Raw genomic sequence first — 26,520 nt, forward strand, 5'->3', positions numbered from 1 at the left:
TATACAGAATATATATTGAGCATTTACCCAAAAGTTATCATTCCCAAACCTTCTATACCTGAAGCATCATATTTGGTTTGGCTAACTTGGATCTAATGCATTTCACATAATTTATATGTAGTTATATAATGTAAATGGGAAAGTTCATAAATATATTGCCATAGTCACTTTGTATTAAACATAAAGTACAGCCCAGAGTACTCTAGAGCTGAATTCTTCAGTTCTGCTGGCTAATACTAGAACCAGTCAACAGCTAGTTTATAGCAACATTGTTGTGTGTTTGCGTAACTTCCTCCTCTACTTGGTGATAAACTTTAAAAATCCTATCAAGTAAACTATCATTAGATGTGTTTGCTTTGTAGGATTCATGTCAGGAGATGAACCTAAGAGGGGCTAACTGGTCCAGACCTGTAAATCATGAAAACTAGCTATGTATAGACAATGGAGAAGCAAGGTATACAGAGATTTCACCATCCATAAGATATATGAATTCAGCGTCAGAAAATAATAATAAAAAAATAAAAATATAATATATATATATATATATATATATATATATATATATATATAACTAGACTTATGAATAATTGAAAATAATGATAAACATATAAATAAATATATATAATATATATATATATATATATATATATATATATATATATATTGTTTATTCAACTCAGTCAAATAAAGTTTAAAAAGTTATAAATGTCAAAAAGTGAGCCTGTGTTCATAAAGACAATACATGGTAGAATGAATTTTAATAAAATAATTTTTAAACAACATTTCCATGTAAGTCCAATATGTAAGTTTTTTATGAGTTGCGGAAAACAATGCTATCATAGTAGGATGAAAAGGGGTATATTGGGGGTCTCAGTATTTTTTTCTGCTACATATAAATATATCAGTATCATAATATATTATATATCATATGGCCTTGTTTTGTGGCCTACAAGATCTTGTTATGCTTATTGCCTATTTATATATATATATTTTTTTTAGCGAATACTTTTTTTGTTAAGTACATTTTAAGTACATTTTGTGTATAGTATTAATATACTACCTCCTGTGACTCCTCTATTAGGCAAGGGAAGGATTAACTTTTTGCTACTCTTACAGAACAGAGCACTAGAAACTGCAAAAAGGGTTTTGGCAATAAAATGTTTCTTTCAACAGCAAGTCAATCTCGTTTTAACAATTTATTGGTTTATTTCAGTAAAATATTTGATTAGTTTAAGATATATTTTAAAGTATAAAACGCATATACTAAAAAGCATTGGTGCTGCATTACCCCACTGTTGCCTCAAAGCGCCGCTGTTTACCAAGAAAGAAAGGACACTGGCTCTCTAGAAAAGCTCTGCTAGAGAAATGCAGTCTGTGAAATAGAAGCCATTTCTACACAGGATTTGTCTGAAGCTGGTTGTATAAAGAAGAAATCTTGATATATTTTTCAAATAGATTACATATAAAAAGGAGGATTACAATATTTCAAACACAAGGACAAGAATGAAACCAAAGCAGGAAAACCAAGGACTCATATGGCAAGTAATATTTATCTTCTTATTTTCCTGGCTGTGTCATTCAGTCTCTGGTCAGATTCATTATTCCATTAATGAAGAATTAAGAAAAGGATCTATTGTTGGGAATTTAGCAAAGGATCTTACACTAAGTATTAAGGAGTTATCAAATCGGAAATTGCGTATTGTTTCTCATGTTTCTAAAAAATATTTTATCATAAATTTGGATAATGGAGACCTATACATTGCTGATAGAATAGACAGGGAGACATTGTGTGGGGTTGAAGCAGAATGTGTTCTTACATTTGATGCTATGGTGGAAAATCCACTAAATGTATTCAATGTGAAGATTAATATTCAGGATATAAATGACAATCCTCCTACATTTGTCCATGATATAGTAAGAATAGAATTGAGTGAAGCAACCTCCCCAGGAAGAAGGTTTGTTTTACAAAAAGCAGAAGATCTGGATATAGGAATTAATTCTCTGATAAGCTACAGACTCAGTGCAAATGAGAATTTTAGATTGGGAGAAGAGACAGGAATGGATGGCAGTGTATTTCCAGAGCTAATTCTAGAGAAATCCTTAGATCGGGAAACAGAAAATATGTATGAACTCATTTTAACTGCTCTTGATGGTGGAAATCCTACACAAACAGGGACAACTATAATAAAGGTGGTTGTTACTGACTTGAATGATAATGCTCCTATCTTTACACAAAATGTATACAAAGTATCTGTGAAAGAAAATATACCAGTAAATTCTACAATACTGCAAGTCAGTGCAAGTGATGAAGATGAAGGTGTCAATGCACAGATCACTTACTCATTTAGTACCACAGCAAACAATATTCTAAACACTTTTATTATAAATACCCAAACTGGGGAGATAAAAACGCAAAGCCATTTAGATTATGAAGCAACAAAGAATTATGAAGTTTCAGTACAAGCTAAAGATGGAGGAGGCCTAGCTGCTCATGCCAAAGTATTAATAGAAGTAATAGATGAGAATGACAATGCTCCTAAGATATCCATTGCTTCAATATCGACCCCTGTTGCTGAGGACTCTGCAGTGGGCACAGTGATAGCGCTACTTGAAATCCGTGATCATGATTCAGGAGAAAATGGAGAAGTTCAATGTCTTACTATAGGCAACGTTCCATTTCACGTAGTACCATCAGCGAGTAATTTCTATAAAATTTTATTAAAAAGAAGTCTGGATAGAGAAAATACATCATCCTATAACATCACAGTACAAGCCTCTGATAAAGGGTCTCCAGAACTGACCTCTAGAATAGTCATTCAACTGGAGGTATCAGATGTCAATGACAATGCACCAGCATTTGAAAAATGGACTTACACTGCATATGTGCCAGAAAATAATGCACAGGGGTCTTCAATATTCAGTATTCAAGCAAGAGATGTGGACTGTGGAGACAATGCTAAAGTATTTTATTCACTATCCAGTATAAACAATGAGGAGACTCCATTGTCTAACTATATCTCTATTAATCCAGTAACAGGAGTGATTTATGCACAACAGTCATTTGACTATGAGCAACATAAGGAATTCAACATCCAAATCAATGCCAGAGATAATGGATCACCATCATTAAATGGTAGTACCATGCTGAGAATTTCTGTTGTTGACCAGAATGATAACTCACCAGTCATTCTGTACCCATCACCAGAGGTCGATAGCTCAACATTTGAGATGGTTCCTTGGAACTCTGAACCAGGTACTTTAGTATCTAAAGTGGTGGCAGTGGATGCTGACTCTGGACACAATGCCTGGTTGTCTTACTTTTTACAATCTTCAGAACCATCACTCTTCACAATTGACCATCAAACAGGGGAGATCAGGACATCTCGTGTATTTCAAGAAAGAGACATCATGAAACATGGATTTGTGGTTCTAATAAAGGACAATGGGATTCCCTCCCGCTCAGCTTCAGTCACTCTTAATCTTGTGGTTGCTGTTAATTTTCAACAAGTTCTTCCTGAATTGAACAGTCAACCGGGTAAAATAGAGCCACAATCCAACATACAATTCTACTTGGTAATAGCCTTGGCACTGATTTCCTTCCTTTTCATGTTGACCTTAATTATTGCTGTTGTCTCCAAGTATAAAGAATCCAAATCTTCTTCTTCATTTATATCCACGAATACAAATCTATATCCTCAGCTTGATCCGAGATTTACCTCACTATTCAATAATGGAACATTACCTATGCCATATTCCTATGATGTTTGTGTAACTTTGGACCCAAGTGAGAGGGAATTTTCTTTCCTTAAACCTCAGCACAATGTTCCTGTGGATAGTCTAATAGATGCTGATGACTCTGGGATGGGAAGTGAAAGTTTAAAAAACTCTTCAGCTACAGAAATTCCTATATCACAGGTATGTTTTATAGTTGTATGTGTCCTATGTTGGCAGCCCAAACATTTTTCCAACATATATGTTTATTCTGTAAAATATGTAATACTCAAAAAGAACCAATTATGTAAAATCTTAATGTATTATTGAACATGTATCAAAAAAGACAAACATAAAGAAAATAGATAGAATGTTAAAATATAGGCACTTTGGGTGACAAAAACAGATGACTGGAGATGGTAGAGAAGGTACAACAATACATGGAATACGGGAACAAAAGCAACGTACAGTTAAATTGACTCTCTGAAAAATCAAACACAAAGAATTGCATGTGAGAAAAGAATAGTACCATGAGGTAAACCAGAGAGAGATAATCATGACATAGGAGACATCATACATGCTCAAAGCTGAATTGAAACAGAAACACCAGCCAGAATAGACTACCCGCCATGCATGTTACAACCTACTGACTCCAACTCAAACGTACGTTTCGCATTGTGCTTACTCAGGGGGCGTGTCTAAACCCCCTTACAGGTGGGTATAAATATACAGTGTCAGCCAATCACAAAACCACTCATATCAAAAATACACAAGTACCTCCAATCACAGCAAGGATAACTAAGTATACAGATCATAATGATGGCCAGGTGTGACTCCTACTTGGGCATGTGCCCAAAGCCGGCATGTAATGCGCAGTAATGCGTCCGTCGCTCCGGATATCACCTGATCACTGTTGTCTATATCGGAGCTATGCTGCGCTGTAAAGGGGCAGGGAGCGCTCTGGAAATGGTCCGGCCGCATCACATGATCAGGGAAGGTCACGTGACACGATGGCAGCCCCGTCAGAGAGAGGGGCAGGGCAGAGTTTGTTCTGTCCTGATTGCTGAGGGAGAATGGGTGACCACCTCAGTATAGGAGGGGCTACCCACATAGGACTGCCAGTGTGTAAAATAAAGGACTAGGAAGTTACAAAGGCCTCCCAGGGGTAAATATTAGCAGCCATGGCACAGTTGAACATGACAGGACAAACAGAAAACATTACACAACGAAACAAAGAATAAGTACAAACGCCCAGGGAACATGAAAGTGCAAAACATGCCGTGCCACAAAACACATGGTATACAGCCACCAGACCAAAATACAAGATAAATGTGACTAGAAAAGTGAAAATGTGGAATGAAAGGAGAAGTATGTAATAAAAATGGAGACAAAGTGAATTACTGTGAATGAAAGTATATGAAACTCGTAAGGATAAGGAGAAAAATTGCAAGTAAGTGACCAGTGATGAGTGAAAGGTGCTTGAGTGATGAAAAGTTAATCAAGTGTAGGAGGGATGTGTAGAATAGAGTGTATGGTAGCGTATATATAATATAGAAGTGCACAGTGCTATATTGTAATGATGCACAAAGGCTGATAGTCATATGCCAGTGTTGTGCCAATTTTTTTTTATAAATATGAAATAGCAGCATTAGAAGTGGAATATTGTGCGATTCCTAAAGGACTAAGTTACATTTAATTATAGTTAAAATGTGGAAGTGCCATGGAAAAAAGAGGGGGTGCAGTGACACCCCAAAAATGTGGTGAATAGTACAACCAATAGAGCCACTCACGATAGTGAGTAATAAGATTGTGAATAGATAGCACAGTAAATGGTCACATGGTGGTAATAGCCAGAATAACTAAAGTGCAAAAAGTGTCAAAAAGGTAATGATGGTACAAATGAAGAATAATCAATAATATTAACCAATGGACCAAGGTATAGTGACCATGGTATTGTGTAAGCCACTGAGTACAGTGGTATACTGAAAAGTAACTATAACAATAAATGGTCATATAGTGTGAATGGCTAAAACCAAATAAAGTGCACAGAGTGCAAAAAAGCAGCATATATAGCAGACTATTGGTCCATAAGAAAGATTAATAGTTGATGGATCATGGATACACCAATTTTTATGTGGTGCAATCCACTGTACGTAAATAATGAAAAAAGTGAAAAAAATTATAAGATAATAAATGTAAATAATAAAATATGCATATATCATGGCATCGGGCAACATGCATGGCGGTATAGAGAAGAATGTCCATAGATCTGGTAAAGAGGAGGATGTGATTCTTCACGGACGTGGGCTGATAAATCTAACACCAAAGAAAAAAGAAAGAAAGAAGGGTAAGTATTAAAAACAAAATAAAGTTAAAACCATTGAACCACTTGGGTGTTTAGTGGTGTTAACTTTATTTTGTTTTTAATAGTTACCCTTCTCTCTTTCTTTTCTCTTTGGTTTTAGATTTATCAGCCAACGTCCAGGAAGAATCACATCCTCCTCAGTCCACAGTGCTCTCTGCTGACACCTCTGTCCATGTCAGGAACAATCCAGAGTAGGAGCAAATCCCCATAGCAAACCTATCCTGTGCTGGACAGTTCCTGATATGGACAGAGGTGTCAGTAGAGAGCACTGTGGTCAGACAGAAAAGAAATTCAAAAAGAAAAGAACTTCTGTAGTATACAATGGCTGATAAGTACTGAAAGGATTTTTTTTATAGAAGTAATTTACAAATCTGTATAACTTTCTGGCACCAGTTGATTTAAAATAAATTGTTTTCCACCGGAGTACCCCTTTAAGTAGAAAATCTGTTCTACTTGCCTTATAATCATAATGTATTTGGCAGAATAGGCTTTGGCTGTGGCCTAGAAGATGACATGAGATAGTCTCTGAAATGAAAGCATTTATCTTAGTACAAGTATTGGAAGATGTAGAGCTCAATGGAACAACCTAAAAGATGAATTTCCATGTTTTGCAAAGTGGTGAAATGGTTACCAAATAAAAGTTAAGGGCAGTTTTTCATGCATGTTGTTAAATAGAATAACACCCTGCATAATTTGAGTTTCTATGACTGCCAGGATAAACAAAAAGCTGATTTGTGATTGGTTGTTAATATAGATAAATGGGGCCTAATAGAACTGAATGATTTTGATAGATATAGTGTGTCATGGATGGTCTTTGTACAAGAATGAATAGGAAGGAAACAACTTGAGAAAGGCAATTAAAGGTTCCTCTGATGGTCACAGCGTAATGCATTCTATATACCTTGCCTTGGGTATAATGAGATCTTATGTTCAGAACACCTTCTGTGCTATGCTTTAGGCGCCCATGGTTGTCCCGCCACCCTCTATTAATGTCTATGGGAGAGGGCTTGTCGGCTTTGGTTGCTCATAATTCAGCACGGAGCAAAGTTTGCTCTGTGCAGCAGATTACTGGGGTGCCAGGCCGGAGATCACAAGGTTCCCAACAGCCGGATCCTCCCCGCCATCAGAGATCTTATCCCCTAGTACCCCTTTAAACTTATATAAATTTTTCAACAAAATGCTTAAAATGCTTAGGTAAAAAGTAAACAAGGGATGTGCAGGTCACCATGAAACCCAAATGAAAGCACTGTTCTACGTTGTAGACAAGGTCTATATCATTAGAACTACTTTTAAGTATAGTTTGCATATTTTATGGAACCACTAGCAATGTTTGATTGGTGGGGGTCTGCCTGGCAGCAGTGACCTTGGAAGCATCATGCCCGCTATTTTGTTTTTCTGCAGGCAGAGTAGCTTGTCAATGTGGACAGCTTTCAGGGGTAAATCACCTTCTAAAGATTTACCAAGGCCAGGCCAACAAGGAAGCTATTTTTAAAACTAAAACAAAGTTAAATCTATAATATAGTTTTATATTGTGTGAATGTATGGCAATTGTTTTAACATTTCTTGAACATAAAAATTAAGAAAGTAATTCTGTATTTAAAGATTAAAGGGGTATTCCAGGCAAAAAAAACTTTTTTTTATATATCAACTGGCTCCGGAAAGTTAAACAGATTGGTAAATTACTTCTATTAAAAAATCTTAATCCTTCCAATAGTTATTAGCTTCTGAAGTTGAGTTGCTGTTTTCTGTCTAACTGCTTTCTGATGACTCACATCCCAGGGGCTGTGTAGCTCCTATGGGGATATTTTCTCATCATGCACAGCCCCCGGGACGTGACATCATCATTGAGCAGTTAGACAGAAAACTTCAGAAGCTAATAACTATTGGAAGGATTAAGATTTTTTAATAGAAGTAATTTACAAATCTGTTTAACTTTCCGGAGCCAGTTGATATACAAAAAAAAAGTTTTTGCCTGGAATACCCCTTTAAGACTTTTTTGGCCTTTTTACATTCATCCATTGTTCACACTTTAAAACAATAATGTAAAAACTCTGGAATAATTCTGACAAGTGACTAACATTATCCTTACTTTATGGTTTACACATAGGGACATCAAGGGATTTTAAATAGTTCATCACTTCTGCTGAACTGACCACAGTAAAGCAGTATGTGTCCATATATTTTAGTTATGCTATCTATGATGGATATATTATTTATGTATTTATATTGATACATGCATGTAGAGGAAAAATAGTAGCACCAGATGCGGGCAAAAAATGAGCCGACCAGCGTCGCTAGCTAACTTAATGAAATGAAAGGGGCATGGCACAGGTCCAGCAGAGACATGGAGACAACAGGTTTTGAAATTTTCTTTAATAGTCTGTTCCATATTCTAAATACTATAAATAGTCCCTGGCCTTATCTTATATATAAGATATTCTTATGCCTATCCCAAGCATGCTTTAAATGGGCACTCTCATTAACTAATTTTTGCTATTGCACTCCTTATGGTAAATAAAAAAATATTTCTAATATACTTTGTTTAAAAAAAATGAATTATTTTTCAAGAGCACATTTTCCTACATCTCATACACCAACTTTGGACCGAAGTCCAAACACAGGATGTGCAGCCTGGAGTGCTGAGGGGGATGTGTCCAACCAACAGCATGTGGCAGTTAAGTGTGAGAGGAGCTATGATTGGATGAGACTGGACATCCCCCCGACCTCAGCACTCCAGGACTTCGATCCAAAGTCTGTGTATGAGATGGGGGAAAATGTGCTCGAGCTTTTTTAAGTATAAATAAAACATAGAAAACTTCAGTTAAAAAAAAAAGTATATTAGAAATATTTTATTTACCATAAGGAGTGCAATAGCAAAAATTAGTTTTGATGATAGTGCCACTGTATTTACACCTACCTTTTCTGCAGGAAGTCTATTCCATGTCTCCACTTCTCTCTCAGTAAAGTAGTGCTTCCTGATATTACTGCAGAAACCTCGAATATAAAACGATGTCCTCTTGTCGTAGTTTTTTTTCTTTTGAATAACCTGTCCTCCTTTACTGTGTTGATTCCCTTTATGAATTTAAGATTATAATATATCCCACCTAAAATGCATGAATAGCATTTAGAATCATGAGTTCCATATACTGACTACAATAATGTTTCTATTGTTAATTATGATTACTATGAGAACTTATAGGGGATTAAAGATTTAATTGAAAGCAATAAACGCAATGTAAAAAATAAATATCTGAGGGTCTCTTAATGTCAGTAATTTAGATTATTAGTAACTATATTTAAGAGTACTTAAGTTTTATAATGTTAGATACTACAGAAAACCACCTGTCATTATTTGAAAAACACAAGAAATACTTCTTAAAAATAAATTAAATACACTGATGCTGCAGTTCCTTACTAACGCCTCAGAGCGCCGCTGTTCACCAATAAGGAAAATATTCTACAAATCCAGAATCACCTCCATAATGCAGTCAGTGTTCAAATACAAGGAGAAAAACACAGCATTTCCGACCAGGATCTGCTGGGTAAAGGACTCTATTTATTCTGCTGGATTATAATTATATCCAGGAATTTCACCTTTTTATTTCCGATAAGAAGAAGGAATGGCTGGATTACAACTGCAGGAAGGACAAGCAATGCAAGGACTCAAATGGCAAGTAATATTTCCCTTCTTATTTTCCTGGCTGTGTCATTCAGTCTCTGGTCAGATTCATTATTCCATTAATGAAGAATTAAGAAAAGGATCTATTGTTGGGAATCTAGCAAAGGATCTTGCACTAAGAATTAATGAATTGTCTAATCGGAAGTTAAGAATTGTTTCTCAGAAATATTTCAGTATAAATCTGGATAATGGAGACCTATATATTGCTGATAGGATAGACAGGGAGACATTGTGTAGAGCTGCAGCTGAATGTGTCCTTACATTTGATGCTGTGGTGGAAAATCCACTAAATGTCTTTAATATAAAGATTACTATTCAAGATATAAATGACAATCCTCCTACATTTATTCGTCATCAAATTAGAATAGAATTAAGTGAAGCTTCCTCCCCAGGAAGAAGATTTGTTTTACAAAAAGCAGAAGATCTGGATATAGGAAATAATTCTATGATAACCTACAGACTCAGTGCAAATAAGAATTTTAGGTTGGGAGAAGAGACAGGAATGGATGGCAGTGTATTTCCAGAGCTAATTCTAGAGAAATCCTTAGATCGGGAAACAGAAAATATGTATGAACTCATTTTAACTGCTCTTGATGGTGGAAATCCCAAACAAACAGGGACAACATTACTAAAGGTGGTTGTTACAGATTTTAATGATAATGCTCCTATATTTACACAAAATGTATACAAAGTATCTGTGAAAGAAAATATACCAGTAAATTCTACAATACTGCAAGTCAATGCAAGTGATGAAGATGAAGGTGTCAATGCACAGATCACTTACTCATTTAGTACAATGGCAAATGATATTCTAAAGACCTTTATTATAGATCCAAAGAATGGAGAAATAAAAACAAGAAGCCATTTAGATTATGAATTAACAAAGAATTATGAAATTTCTGTGCAAGCGCAAGATGAAGGAGGCCTAGCAGCTCATGCCAAGATATTAATAGAAGTAATAGATGAAAATGACAATGTTCCTGAGATATCCATCACTTCTATATCAACCCCTGTTGTTGAGGACTCTGCAGTGGGCACAGTGGTAGCGCTACTTGAAATCCGTGATCATGATTCAGGAGAAAATGGAGAAGTTCAATGTCTTATTATAGGTGATGTTCCTTTTGATGTAGTGTCATCAGCGAGTAATTTCTACAAAATTGTGATGAAAAGTAGTCTGGATAGAGAAAAGGTATCAGCCTATAACATCACAGTACAAGCCTCTGATAAAGGGTCTCCAGAACTGACCTCTAGAATAATCATTCAACTGGATGTATCAGATGTCAATGACAATGCACCAGAATTTGAGAAATTGACTTACACTGCATATGTGCCAGAAAATAATGCACAAGGAGCTTCAATTTTCAGTATTCAAACAAGAGATATGGACAGTGGAGACAATGCTAAAGTATTTTATTCACTCTCCAGTGTAAACAATGAAGAGACTCCATTGTCTAACTATTTATCTATTAATCCAGTAACAGGAGTGATTTATGCACAACGGTCATTTGACTATGAGCAGCATAAGGAATTCAACATCCAAATCAATGCCAGAGATAATGGATCACCATCATTAAATGGTAGTACTGCACTGAGAATTTCTGTTGTTGACCAGAATGATAACTCACCAGTCATTCTGTACCCATCACCAGAGGTCGATAGCTCAACATTTGAGATGGTGCCTTGGACCTCTGAACCCGGTTCTTTAGTATCTAAAGTGGTGGCAGTGGATGCTGACTCTGGACACAATGCCTGGTTGTCTTACTTTTTACAATCTTCAGAATCATCACTTTTCACAATTGACCAGCAAACAGGGGAGATCAGGACATCTCGTGTATTTCAAGAAAGAGACATCATGAAACATGGAATCATGGTTCTAGTAAAAGACAATGGGATTCCATCCCGCTCAGCTTCAGTCACTCTTAATCTTGTGGTTGCTGTTAATTTCCAACAAGTTCTTCCTGAATTGAACAATCAACCGAGTAAAATGGAGCCACAATCCAAACTACAATTCTACTTGGTAATAGCCTTGGCATTGATTTCTTTCCTATTTATGTTGACCTTAATTATTGCTGTTGTGTCAAAGTACAAAGAGTCCAAATCTTCTTCTTCATTTGGATCCATGAGTACAAGTCTATATCCACAGATTGATCCCAGATTTACCTCCCTATTCAATAATGGAACATTACCTCTGCCATATTCCTATGATGTTTGTGTGACTCTGGACCCAAGTGAGAGGGAATTTTCTTTCCTTAAACCTCAGCACAATGTTCCTGTGGATAGTCTAATAGATGCTGATGACTCGGGGATTGGAAATGAAAGTTTAAAGAATTCATCACTTACAGAAAATGTTATATCACAGGTATGTTTCATAGATGTAAATATCCTTTGTTTGCAGCCCAAACATTTTTTGTTATTTTATTCATTTAAAATATCTAAAGCTTTTAGTCTTTCAAGTTTCTCAATCTATTTTTACTCTGAAATACTAGTAAACAAAATTTATTGGGGGAGATTTAACAAACTGTGTGAGAGAAAAAATTGAGGGATTTTCCCACACCAACCAATCACAACTCAGCTTTCACTTTACCCAAGCTCTTTAGCTGGGCTGTGATTGGTTGCTGTAGAAGAATCCCTCTTTTTTTTTTCTCCTCACAAAGTTTGATAAATCTGGGCCATTATCTCTAGGGCCATAGTCCTGAAGTGTGTTTTGTTGTCTATAAAAGCCACACTATCAAGTCAAATAGTTATTTGGTAGTATCTTGTTCTGCCTGCCTCATAGTCATGTTACCATGTCCAGCATAGGCTTTGGCTGTGGCCTAAAAGATAAACATACATATTTTCAAAAGTAGAAGCATTCACCTTAGTACAAGTTTTGGGAGATGTAGAACTGGCTAAAAAGCTGAATTGTCATGTTTCACAGTATATAAATAGCAGAGAAAGCCACAGTGACACATATCATGTGATAACCAATTAAAACCAATGGTCTTTCATGCATAGTGTTTTATAGAATTACACATGAATAATTTGAGTTTATAAGAAGTAAAATATTTGGGAACTTAAAGGACAACTGCAGCGGCATTACACTTATCCCCTATCCACAGTATAGGGGATAAGTGTTTGATCGCGGGGGGTCCGACCGCTGGGATCTCCCCCCCCCATTCTCCCTAACAGGGCGCCGCCATAAGCGCTCATGGTGAATGCTAAGGCGCGTAGCGTCGACCTAGAAGTCGACGGTGACGCCCCGTCTCCTCCCCGTCCCCAAACAGTTCTATGGGGGATGTGGGGAGGCATGAACGCTGCCTCCCCCCCTCTCCCATAGAGATGTATGGAGGAGGCGTGCTGGCTGCAATGTCATGCTGCGGCTGGCACACCCCCTGCACAGGACAGCCGCGGCCCCAAACAGGAGATCACAGGGGGTCCCAGCGTTCGGACCCCCCGCGATCAAACACTTATCCCCTATCTTGAGGATAGGGGATAAGTGTTTGTAATGCTGCAGATGTCCTTTAAAAATAAGCAGTTTAACTAAGAATTGTAAAAATGTAAAACTATAAATGAGCTATATATACCATATTGCCACTTGGAATCAGGTCGATTTACATTATTGTTATTGGTGATAACTTTGCTCTAGCTGACCTTTGCTGTGGCATGTTGTGGTAATGAACTCTTAAAATGAACTTAAACTGAGAGGAAACTAGCCTTGTTTCCAACAGCAACCAATCTGAATTCGGGTTTCAAGCTGCATTATGATTGGTTCCTAAGGGAAACAGTGTCAGATGTTATCTTAGATAAATGAAGCCCACTAGAGCTTAAAGATATATATTGCCGCATGTAAGGTCTTTATAAAAGCATTGATAAAAAAAAGAGATAGTGTAATAAAGGCAATTGAAGGAAGGATTTTTATCTGATGGTAGCTTTAGGTAAAGCTTTAGAGATCTTTAGGTGAAGCTTTGGGTACCATGAGATAATGTTCTATCCCTGGTTGATATGTAGTGATGACATAAATAAAAATATGATGGGGGAATTTGATCATGTGGTCAGGCAGCTGCTTCTAAGGCATGATATTTTCATGTATCAGAAGAGGCATGGACTCGAGGGACAGGGACATAAAGCATTGGTACAGCCTTACCTGGAATATGCTGTTCAGTTTTGGGCTCCAGTTCATAAAAGGGATGTGGTGGAGCTGGAACGGTGCAGAGACACACAACTATGATCGACTTATATAAGTATATAAATGCCCCATATAAAAGATATGTGGAAAAACTGTTCCAGGTTAGACCCCCTCAAAGGAAAGGGGGCACTCTCTCCATCTGGAGAAGAAAAGGTGTAGTCTCAAAGGGCGACATGCCTTCTTTACCATAAGAACTGTGAATTTATGGAACAGTCTACCTCAGGAACTAGTCAAAGCAGGAACAGTTGAAAGCTTCAAAACAGGGATTAGATACATTCCTAAAACAAAATTACATGAATGCTTATGCAGAAATACAAAATCACTTCCCTTCCCCTTCATCCAGCCATACCCCTTTCCTTCAATTCCTTGGTTGAACTTGATGGATATGTGCTTTTTTTCAACCATATATACCTATGTAACTATGTATTTGATGTAGCTTATCAAAACGACCAACTGACTTTCATGAATTGTGTGCAAAGTATCAGTCATAGTGATGACTGGAAATATTGTGTTGTATAGACACTGTTTATCTTTTGATCAGACTCGGTGTGACTTAGGTGGAGATTTATCAAAACCTATGTAAAGGATTGGAGTGATTAAGTTGCCCATAGCAACCAATCAGATTGTTTTTTTTAATATAAAGAAGGACTCTAAAAATGAAAGCACCAATCTGATTGGTTGCTATGGGTAACTGAATCACTCTTCCTTTATATAGGTTTAAATAGATCTGCCCTTAGGTGCACACAAATGCAGTAAACATTGCCCTATGTGAACAGTGGCAAAAAAAAAAAAAAAGCCCTAGCACAGTTGCTATGACTTTTTTAGAGACTAATTTTACACAAAGGGTAAAGACCATGATAAATATCCCCCTAAATCTCTATCATTGTCTTTAAAGTATGTAATAGCTCACTAACATTATTCCAGCTTTGAGGCTCATTGGGCGCACACTGTCTCAATGTAGCAAAGGAACTGTAGAAAACAATAAAATAATAAAAGGAGATTGCTTTATTAACATACAACACGTTTCCAGAGACAAAATTCTTTTTTTGTCAGGTCCATTCTTTCTTTAATAAAATGCTTAAATTCAGACAATTCAGACACTGTTCTTCTTTGTTAACAAGACCTGTGCTGAGAAAACGTTGTCCATTTGCCCATAGCAACCAATCAGACTGCCTCTTTTATTTTCCTATTGTATAGCAAGTGATAAATATGGTGACTGTACAGCAAAAAGTAAACCAGACTATGGCATCGCTAAACTATTTTAGAAAAAGCTGCTAACGCAAAAATAACAAGGAAAAATAAAAACACTGTTTAGTTGCTATGGGCAACAGAGGCAGTCTTGCTATAAGGACTCATTCACACTATGGAATTCACCTTGCAGCGCAATTACACTGAACATGTTCCATCTGATGGAATTCACCACAGAAGTCCTATTTGTCAATGGATAATTTCTCCTCCATTTACCATGGAGAAGGAAGTTAGCTGATCCACAGAGAAATCCAGCAAGGACATTTTCCTTGCTAAATTTCCTTGTAAACAAACCCTAAGACAGCTTGATAAATGTCCTTATTTATTTGGTAGCTCATTCTCTTCTGAGGAAACATTCAGCAGGAAGAACTACATTTCCTATCAACCACAAGGAGCATGACAGGAACAGGGTGGAGCTAGAGATGTGAGGTAAAAAAAAAGAAACAGAATGAATGAGTCCTATCAGGATTATGAGGAAAGACAATTGACTATAGGAATGTGTCTGAGTAGCCGTCATCTACACTGAGGAAGAGAGCATCCTCCACTGTCTGGGGTAAAACTAAGGGACAGAGACCTTTATTTATTTATTTAGTTGTGAGAGAGAGAATGAGGCCTCCATTTTGTTTAAGAAATTCTTTCCTCAGACAGTAAACATAGTTATAATGTAATAGGAGGATTTAATACTGAGATAGGTAATGAGAAAAGCAAATCTGTGGTGTATATGGCTTACAATGAAGAAAATATCCAGGGCTGAACATTAACACCACAGCTTCCACTCTATGTACACAGCTGTGAACATTACATACTACCCTGTTCTGACGGGAAAAATATATCCACCAGGACTCCCATTGGACTCCTGAAAGCTCTCCTGGCCAGTAAAGGGTGGTTAAAACAAAAAAGATGTCAAACTGTTTCTCTATACATTATTATACCCAAGATGACACATAACCTACATGTAAGTCGCTGTGCCATTGTACTTAGTACACAGCCATGCCCATATTTGTCATGCTCATCAGACTGTCACAGTAAGATTGCAGGGTCAGAGGAGTTAATATATCAGTGGAGCGCCAATCTCCCTGTACATTCCTATACAATAGCAATGGCCTCGTCATTTAGCAGAGAAAAATCCCCTAAATGTGATCAAAAAGTCCCATCAAAACAAATATGGTACCGCTAGAAACTACAGATCACAGTGAAAAAAATTAGCCCTCATACAGCCCTTTATACGGAAAAATCAAAAATGTCATGGGGTCAGGATAGGAATGTCAATACTATTTATTTTGTTTAAAACGTTTACTTTTTTAAAAAGTAGTACAATATTAGCACTACGTAAGCATGGGTATCATTTAATCTTAGAGACCCTCAGAATAAAGATACTGGCACATATTTATCAATCAGCCTGAAACTCTAATTATCTGGTTTTTCCAATAACAACCAATCACAGCTCAACTTTCACTTTACAGGAACTTGTCACCATATGAAAGTTGAGCTGTGATAAGTTGTTATGGGAAAAACCAGACAATTAGGGTTTCAGGCTGAATGATAAATCTGGGTAAATGTGTCAGTTTTATTTTAAAGGGCACTGTGTAAAAGCTAAAAAAAAAAACAAAAGATGCAAAATTGCAAGATAATACATTTTTGGTTTCACAATACATTTTATGGTAAAATGAAAGGTGTCATTGCAAAGTATGGCCAAATAAGGTCACGCAAAAAAATCAAGCCCTACTGTGGATGGAAAAATAAGATTTATGGCTCTTGAAAGGGGAGTAGGAAAAAATGAAAAACACACTGGGGGAGATTTATCAAAACCTGTCCAGAGGAAAAGTTGCTCCTTATATTTTGGAAAAGGTCTCTGAAAAATGAAAGAAGTAATCTGATTGGTTGCTATGGGCAACTAATCAACTTTTCCTCTGTACAGTTCTTAGTAAATCTCCCAACTGTGTCCTCAAGGCCAAAATGGGCTTAATGTTGGTGTATCCATGGATCTGAGGTATATAGTAAAAGCCTAAACCACATACAGTAGAATACAGTTGTTCAGCCATTGTTATAAGATTTACCTTGTATGCTGGGTGAATGGTATAAATCTTATAGCACGCTTTCATGAAAATGTTATATGTCTTATAGTATATGTATTATAGAATGTTACATGCTCTGACACACTATTTTTGTATTTTAATACTTATACTAAAAGTTAAACCATACAGCCGTGTGTTTTTTGTGATTTACCACAATTATTTTATAATGAAAAACTTCTGACAGGGTGTAGAGGTTTTACTGAATTGATACCTAGTGAAGGAATCCAACCTGCACCACCTTCAAAGCTTCGAGAAGGTTCAGGTAGAGACTTTGTGTGATCAGAAGAATGAAGAGGTGATAGCTGTAATTATTAGAGTATGTGCACATGGGCAAAAACCTTACCTGTGTGTAGCAATGTGCTGTAGCTTTCTATGAGCCACGGTCTGTGTAGGTGTCCGATGCTAAAGCATCCATTGATATTAATGGAAGTTTAAGAGCAGAAATATAAAGTAAGAATCAACATGTCATTTCTTTTTCGCATGGTTCATCATCTTCGCCAAAAGAGGTTGTTAGATATATACACGGAAGGTTTCAGCATGTTTATTTGTGTGTGTCAAATTAGAACGTCAACAGTTCACCATGATGAGAACCTTGTTGTACTATCCAAACCATATTATACATGATGCTATGAACTGATTCCTAGTGAAATCATTTTGCATAGCCTGCACATTGCATGGTGGGTGGATGTCATTGTATAATTCTTGATTTGCTTCACTTCAGAGCCTATAACAATGTTTATCTCATACATTGTCAAAATGTTTAAAAATTGAAGTTAAGTTCTGTCACTTAGGTCATGGATTGAATAGGTTAAATAGCTAGGCAGTCAAAGATTAAATCTAAATTAATGTTTACATACACATGTTTGAACATGTGTATACAGTATTTGTCTGATGCAGATGTGGGGTAGTGTGGTATAGTATAATAACTTATGTAAAAGTGTGAAGGAAAATGTATAGGCATAGGATATAACTATTTTTGTAGAAACATATGTGGGCGTTGTGTTTCAGCTCTTTGAAGGACAAGACTGAGCTATACACCTTAAATGTGCTTTACTCTGTCCTTATTTTAAAAAATGTCCCCACTATCCCTCCAATCTCTCTACTGTAATGCTAAAAGATGTTATAATGAAATACATAAAGGGCAGTTACAATCATATATTCCATATATTGATTATAACAATATTTCTATCATGAATTATGTTTATGTTTAGAACTTATAGATGATGATAGATTTATTTCAAAGCTATTTAAATACAATATCATAAAAGTTGAGGTTCTCTAAATGTCTGTCATTTGGATAAGTAACTTTATTTAAGTTTATCTATGTTTTATAAGATACTCCAGAAACTCATTTGGTCTCAGTTAACTTAAACTTCAAGTGTGTAACAAAACTATTTAAGCAAGTAATTTTTAAAACATGGCTATGTCACCTATCATTCCTATATTCAGAAACACAATGAATAAGAAGTAGAAATTAATTTAAGACATTGATGCTGCAGTTCCTTACTTACGCCTCAGAGCGCCGCTGTTCACCAATAAGGAAAATATTCTGCAAATCCAGAATCACCTCCATGATGCAGACAGTGTTTAACTACAAGAAGAAATACACAGCATTTTAGACCAGGATGTGTTGGGTATAGGACGTGTAAAGAAGAGGGATTATTTTCTACAATTTTTTCTGCTAAATTATAATTATATAAAGGAATATTACCCTTATATTTCTGGTAAGAAGAAGGATGGCTGATTTTCAACTGCAGGAGGGACAAGCAATGCAAGGACTCAGATGGCAAGTAATATTTATCTTCTTATTTTCCTGGCTGTGTCATTCAGTCTCTGGTCAGATTCATTATTCCATTAATGAAGAATTAAGAAAAGGATCTGTTGTTGGGAATCTAGCAAAGGATCTTGCACTTAGAATTAATGAGTTGTCTAACCGGAAACTGAGAATTGCTTCTCGTGTTTCTAAGAAATATTTCAGCATAAATCTGGATAATGGAGACCTATATATTGCTGATAGGATAGACAGGGAGACATTGTGTGGGACTGAAGCTGACTGTGTCCTTACATTTGATGCTGTGGTGGAAAATCCTCTAAATGTCTTCAACATAAAGATTAATATTAAGGATCTAAATGACAATCCTCCTACATTTATGCATGACCAAATAAAAATAGAAATCAGTGAATACTCCTCCTCTGGCAGAAGGTTTGCTTTACAGAAAGCAGAAGATCTGGATATGGGAATTAATTCTCAGATAAGCTACAGACTCAGTGCAAATGAGAATTTTAGATTGGGAGAAGAGACAGGAATGGATGGCAGTGTATTTCCAGAGCTAATTCTAGAGAAATCCTTAGATCGGGAAACAGAAAATATGTATGAACTCATTTTAACTGCTATTGATGGTGGAAATCCCATACAAACAGGGACAACTATAATAAAGGTGGTTGTTACAGATTTTAATGATAATTCTCCTATCTTTACACAAAATGTATACAAAGTATCTGTGAAAGAAAATATACCAGTGAATTCTACAATTCTTCATGTCAATGCAAGTGATGAAGATGAAGGTGTCAATGCACAGATCACTTACTCATTTAGTACAATGGCAACAAATATTCTTCAGACTTATATTATAGATCCAAAGAATGGAGAAATAAAAACAAGAAGCCATTTAGATTATGAAGCAACCAAAAATTATGAAATTTCAATACAAGCAAAAGATGGAGGCGGCCTAGCAGCTCATGCCAAAGTATTAGTAGAAGTAATAGATGAGAATGACAATGCTCCTGAGATATCTATCACTTCAATATCGACCCCTGTTGCTGAGGACTCTGCAGTGGGCACAGTGGTAGCGCTACTTGAAATCCGTGATCATGATTCAGGAGAAAATGGAGAAATTCAATGTCTTATTATAGGTGACGTTCCGTTTCAAGTTGTGTCATCAGCGAATAACTTCTATAAAATATTGATGAAAAGTAGTCTGGATAGAGAAAAGGTTTCAGCCTATAACATTACAATACAAGCCTCTGATAAAGGGTCTCCAGAACTGACCTCCAGAACAATCATTAAACTGAATGTATCAGATGTCAATGACAATGCACCAGCATTTGAAAAATTGACTTACACTGCATGTGTTCCAGAAAATAATGCACAGGGATCTTCAATATTCAGTATTCAAGCAAGAGATATGGACAGTGGAGACAACGCTAAAGTATTTTATTCACTCTCCAGTTTAAACAATGAGGAGACTCCATTGTCTACCTATGTATCTATTAATCCAGTAACAGGAGTGATTTATGCACAACAATCATTTGACTATGAGCAGCATAAGGAATTCAACATCCGAATGAATGCCAGAGATAATGGATCACCATCATTAAATGGTAGTACAATGCTGAGAATTTCTGTTGTTGACCAGAATGATAACTCACCAGTCATTCTGTACCCATCACCAGAGGTTGATAGCTCAACATTTGAGATGGTTCCTTGGAACTCTGAACCGGGTTCTTTAGTATCTAAAGTGGTGGCAGTGGATGCTGACTCTGGACACAATGCCTGGTTGTCTTACTTTTTACAATCTTCAGAGCCATCACTCTTCACCATTGACCAGCAAACAGGGGAGATCAGGACATCTCGTGTATTTCAAGAAAGAGACATCATGAAACACAGAATTTTGGTTCTAGTAAAAGACAATGGGATTCCATCCCGCTCAGCTTCAGTCACTCTTAATCTTGTGGTTGCTGTTAATTTCCAACAAGTTCTTCCTGAATTAAACAGTCAGCCAAGTAAAATAGAGCCACAATCCAACCTACAATTCTACTTGGTAATAGCCTTGGCATTGATCTCCTTTCTCTTCATGTTGACTGTGATTATCACAGTTGTCTCCAAGTATAAAGAGTCTAAAACTTCTACTTCATTTGGATCCATGAGTACAAGTCTATATCCTCAGGTTGATCCACGATTTACCTCCCTATTCAATAATGGAACATTACCTCTGCCATATTCCTATGATGTTTGTGTAACTTTGGACCCAAGTGAGAGGGAATTTGCTTTCCTTAAACCTCAGGACAATGTTCCTGTGGATAGTCTAATAGATGCTGATGACTCGGGGATGGGAAGTGAAAGTTTAAAAAACTCTTCACCTTCAGAAATTCCTATATCACAGGTATGTTTTATAGATTTATGTCCTATGTTGGCAGCCCAAATATATATATATATAAATATATATATATATATATATATATATATATATATATTTATATATTTATATATTTATCTTGTAAAATGCAATGCTGTTAGCCTTATAGAGAGCAGTTAAGTTTCTCAGTTTTTTCTTCATCTGAAACACTGTTAAACAAAAGACCCAGAACCTATATTGTCAAACAGTTATGTAGAAGATAGGTATTGTTCTTCCTGCCTTATGGTCATGATGTCTTTGATAGCATAGGCTTTGGCTGGGGCCTAGAAGATGATGTTAGATATTCTCAGAAATAGAAGCATTCAACTTAAGACAAGTTTTGGGAGCTATAGAGCTCATTGGAACTGGATAAAAGGAGATTTTTCATGTTTTGCACAAAGTGGTTAAATGATTATCAAATAAAATTTGAGGGTTGTCCTTCATGTTGTTCAATAGAATAACACCCTGAATTATTTGAGTTTCTGTGGCTGTTAGGATAAACTAAATGCTGCTTTGTTATTGGTTGTTAATTTAGATAAATGAGGCCTAACAGAGCTGAATGATTTTGACATATAGTGCGGTATGGATGGTCTGTCTACAAGAATAAATGGAATTGAAACAGCTTACGTAAGGCAATTAAAGGAATGACTTGTCATCTGATGGTCACAGTGTCATGCATTCTATATACCTTGCCTTGAGTATTAAGAGTTCTTATCATATCCCTTATTGTAATGTAACAATTACATAAAAGGAAACAAATATTTACAATTGTCTATAAAGTATATAAATGCTCACTAACCTTATTTTCTTATGGAACTTCTTCTAGCTTTGAGGTTTCTGAACATTTCTGTTCAGAAAACCGTCTGTGCTAGGCTTCAGGCAGTCAGGGTCGTCACCCCCCCCTCTTTTAATGTCTACGGGAGGGGACGTGATGGCTGTGATCGCTCGTAAACCAGCACATAGCAGAGTTCGCTACGTGTATCAGATGACTGAAGTGCTGGGCTGGAGATCGCAAGGGTCCCAGCTGCCTTATGCCCCAAACATGGTGTGAATGTAGGTTCAGACGGTATACAGACTGAGTTATACTGAAAAAGGTGCCTCTAATACTGAGCTAAGATATGTTTTATAGTTGTATGTGTCCTATGTTGGCGGCCCAAACATCTATATACATATATATATATATATATATATATATATATATATATATATAGTTATTTATCCTGTAAAATATGCAAAGCTGTTAGCTTTTACAGAGCAGTTAAGTTTCTGTTTTTCTTACTCTGAAATACTAGTAAACAAAAAACTTGTATTATCAAACAGTTAAGAAGATTGTTATTGTTGAAGATAGTTATTGTAATGCCTGCCTTATGGAAATTAATGGGGTATGGCACAGGTCCCGCAGAGATTATGCCACTTGATTCAGCAGCCTAATGCCCCAAACATGGTGTGAATGGAGGTTCAGACTGTAAACAGACTGAGTTATACTGAAAAAGGTGCCTCTAATACTGAGCTAAGTGAAGCGATGGGAGAAGAAGATGTGTGGTGTGTATATAGAACTTACAATGTGGTTAATATCCAGGGCTGAGCATTAATATCTAAGTTCCCACTTATTATACAGGTTTGAACATGTTAATCCACACCTGTGTATAAAAAGCAGCAGGAGAAAAAGAAAAATAGAATGTGTTGGCAGAAAAGAACCATTTGGCCCATCTAGTGTGCCCAATATTCTGAATACTTTGAATAGTCTCTGGCCCTATTTTATATGGATAATATCTTATGCCTATCCCAGACATGTTTAAATACCTTGAGTGTATTTGCAGCTACCACTTTAATAGGAAGGTTATTCCATGCATCCACAATTTTTTCAGTAAAGTAATACTTTCTGATATTAGTGCATAAACCTTTGACCCTCTAATTTAAAACTATGCCCTTTTTTTTAGTAGTTTTTTTCTTCCTTTAAATATCCTATCCTTCTTTACTCTGTTGATTCCCTTTATATGAGTTCCATAAATTGTCTACAACAATATTTCTATTGTTAGCTATCATTACTTTCAGAACTTACAAGGTATGAAAGATTTAATTAAAACCAATAAACACAAGGCCATAGAAATCTGAGGTTCTCTTAATGTCAGTATTTTAGAATATTAGTAACAATATTTAAGTGTATCTATGTTTTATAATGTTAGATACTTAAAAAAAACATTTTGGTCTCAGTTCATTTAAGCTTCAACCAGTGATTTTAAAACATAACTATGTCATCTGTCATTTCTGTATTTGAAAAACACAAGAAATACTTGGTAAAAATAAATTTAATACACTGATGCTGCAGTTCCTTACATACGCCTCAGAGCGCCGCTGTTCACCAATAAGGAAAATATTCTGCAAATCCAGAATCACCTCCATCCTACAGACAGTGTTTAACTACATATGGAAATACACAGCATTTCAGACAAAGATCTGCTGGGTACAGGACTCATAAAGAAGAGGGATTATTTTCTACAATTTATTCTGCTGGATTATAATTATATCAAGGAATTTGAGCCTTTTATTTCTGGTAAGAAGGATGACCGGATTACAACTGCAGGAAGGACAAAAAAAGCAAGGACTCAGATGGCAAGTAATATTTCCCTTCTTATTTTCCTGGCTGTGTCATTCAGTCTCTGGTCAGATTCATTATTCCATTAATGAAGAATTAAGAAAAGGATCTATTGTTGGGAATCTAGCAAAGGATCTTGCACTAAGAATTAATGAGTTGACTAACCGTAAATTGAGAATTGTTTCTGAAAAATATTTCAGTATAAACCTGGATAATGGAAACCTATACATTGCTGATAGGATAGACAGGGAGACATTGTGTAGGACTGCAGATGACTGTGTCCTTACATTTGATGCTTTGGTGGAAAATCCTCTAAATGTCTTTAATATAAAGATTAATATTCAGGATATAAATGACAATCCTCCTACATTTATGCATGACCAAATAAAAATAGAAATGGGTGAATCCTCCTCCCTAGGAAGGAGATTTGTTTTACAAAAAGCAGAAGATCTGGATATAGGAATTAATTCTCTGATAAGCTACAGACTCAGTGCAAATGAGAATTTTAGATTGGGAGAAGAGACAGGAATGGATGGCAGTGTATTTCCAGAGCTAATTCTAGAGAAATCCTTAGATAGGGAGACAGAAAATATGCATGAACTTATATTAACTGCTCTTGATGGTGGAAATCCCATACAAACAGGGACAACTATCATAAAGGTGGTTGTTACAGATTTTAATGATAATGCTCCCATCTTTACACAAAATGTATACAAAGTATCTCTGAAAGAAAATATACCAGTGAATTATACAATACTTCAAGTCAGTGCAAGTGATAAAGATGCAGGTGTCAATGCACAGATCACTTACTCATTTAGTACAATGGCAAATGATATTCTAAAGACCTTTATTATAGATCCAATGAATGGAGAAATAAAAACAAGAAGCCATTTAGATTATGAATTAACAAAGAATTATGAAATTTCTGTGCAAGTACAAGATGGAGGAGGCCTAGCAGCTCATGCCAAAGTATTAATAGAAGTAATAGATGAGAATGACAATGTTCCTAAGATATCCATTGCTTCAATATCGACCCCAGTTGCTGAAGACTCTGCAGTGGGCACAGTGGTAGCGCTACTTGAAATCCGTGATCATGATTCCGGAGAAAATGGTGAAGTTCAATGTCTTATTATAGGTGACGTCCCTTTTCATGTAGTGTCATCAGCAAGTAATTTCTATAAAATTGTGATGAAAAGTAGTCTGGATAGAGAAAAGGTATCAGCCTACAACATCACAGTACAAGCTTCTGATAAAGGGTATCCAGAACTGACCTCTAGAATACTCATTCATCTGGATGTATCAGATGTCAATGACAATGCACCAGCTTTTGAGAAATTGATGTACACTGCATATGTACCAGAAAATAATGCACAGGGATCTTCAATATTCAGTATTCAAGCAAGAGATATGGACAGTGGAAACAACGCTAAAGTATTTTATTCACTATCCAGTAGAAACAATGAGGAGACTCCATTATCTAACTATATATCTATTAATCCAGTAACAGGAGTGATTTATGCACAACAGTCATTTGACTATGAGCAGCATAAGGAATTCAACATTCAAATCAATGCCAGAGATAATGGATCACCATCATTAAATGGTAGTACCACACTGATAATTTCTGTAGTTGACCAGAATGATAACTCACCAGTCATTCTGTACCCATCACCAGAGGTCGATAGCTTAACATTTGAGATGGTTCCTTTCAACTTTGAACCTGGTTCTTTAATATCTAAAGTAGTGGCAGTGGATGCTGACTCTGGACACAATGCCTGGTTGTCTTACCTTTTACAATCTTCTGAGCCATCACTCTTTACCATTGACCATCAAACAGGGGAGGTCAGGACATCTCGTGTATTTCAAGAAAGAGACATCATGAAACACAGAATTGTGGTTCTAGTAAAAGACAATGGGATTCCTTCCCGCTCAGCTTCAGTCACTCTTAATCTTGTGGTTGCTGTTAATTTCCAACAAGTTCTTCCTGAATTGAACAGTCAACCAAGTAAAATAGAGCCACAATCCAACCTACAATTTTACTTGGTAATAGCCTTGGCATTGATTTCATTTCTATTCATGTTGACCGTGATTATCGCAGTTGTTTCCAAGTACAAAGAGTCAAAATCTTCATCTTCATTTGGATCCATGAGTACAAGTCTATATCCTCAGGTTGATCCCAGATTTACCTCTCTATTCAACAATGGAACATTACCTCTGCCATATTCCTATGATGTTTGTGTAACTTTGGACCCAAGTGAGAGGGAATTTGCTTTCCTTAAACCTCAGCACAATGTTCCTGTGGATAGTCTAATAGATGCTGATGACTCGGGGATGGGAAGTGAAAGTTTAAAAAACTCTTCACCTTCAGAAATTCCTTTATCACAGGTATGTTTTAAAGATGTATGTCCTATGTTGGCAGCCCAAACTTGATATATATTTATCCTGTAAAATGATGATGACTCTGTTTTGACTCTGGTATTGGAAATGTAAAGAATTCATCACCTAC

At 36.2% G+C, this 26,520-nt stretch overlaps 1 protein-coding gene across 19 annotated transcripts in view; it reads left to right on the top strand.

The window, feature by feature from the left end:
• LOC130267280 (protocadherin gamma-A4-like) overlaps nt 1–26,520 on the top strand; it is a 357,909-nt gene that overhangs the window by 178,869 nt on the left and 152,520 nt on the right. The window contains exon 1 of one of the 19 annotated variants that reach the window (XM_056516775.1): nt 1,427–3,915. The exons of 15 other annotated variants lie outside the window; for them this stretch is intronic. In XM_056516775.1, the coding sequence (XP_056372750.1) occupies nt 1,504–3,915 (2,412 nt within the window). In that variant the 5' untranslated portion in view covers nt 1,427–1,503. Of the gene's footprint in view, nt 1–1,426; nt 3,916–9,581; nt 12,115–19,010; nt 19,030–23,830; nt 24,032–26,520 lie in introns of those variants that run through there. 3 more of the 19 variants (XM_056516770.1, XM_056516794.1, XM_056516781.1) reach the window with 3 other exon arrangements.

Source organism: Hyla sarda, chromosome 4, assembly GCF_029499605.1.
Source record: "Hyla sarda isolate aHylSar1 chromosome 4, aHylSar1.hap1, whole genome shotgun sequence".
In the NCBI taxonomy this organism is placed as follows: Eukaryota; Metazoa; Chordata; class Amphibia; order Anura; family Hylidae; genus Hyla; species Hyla sarda.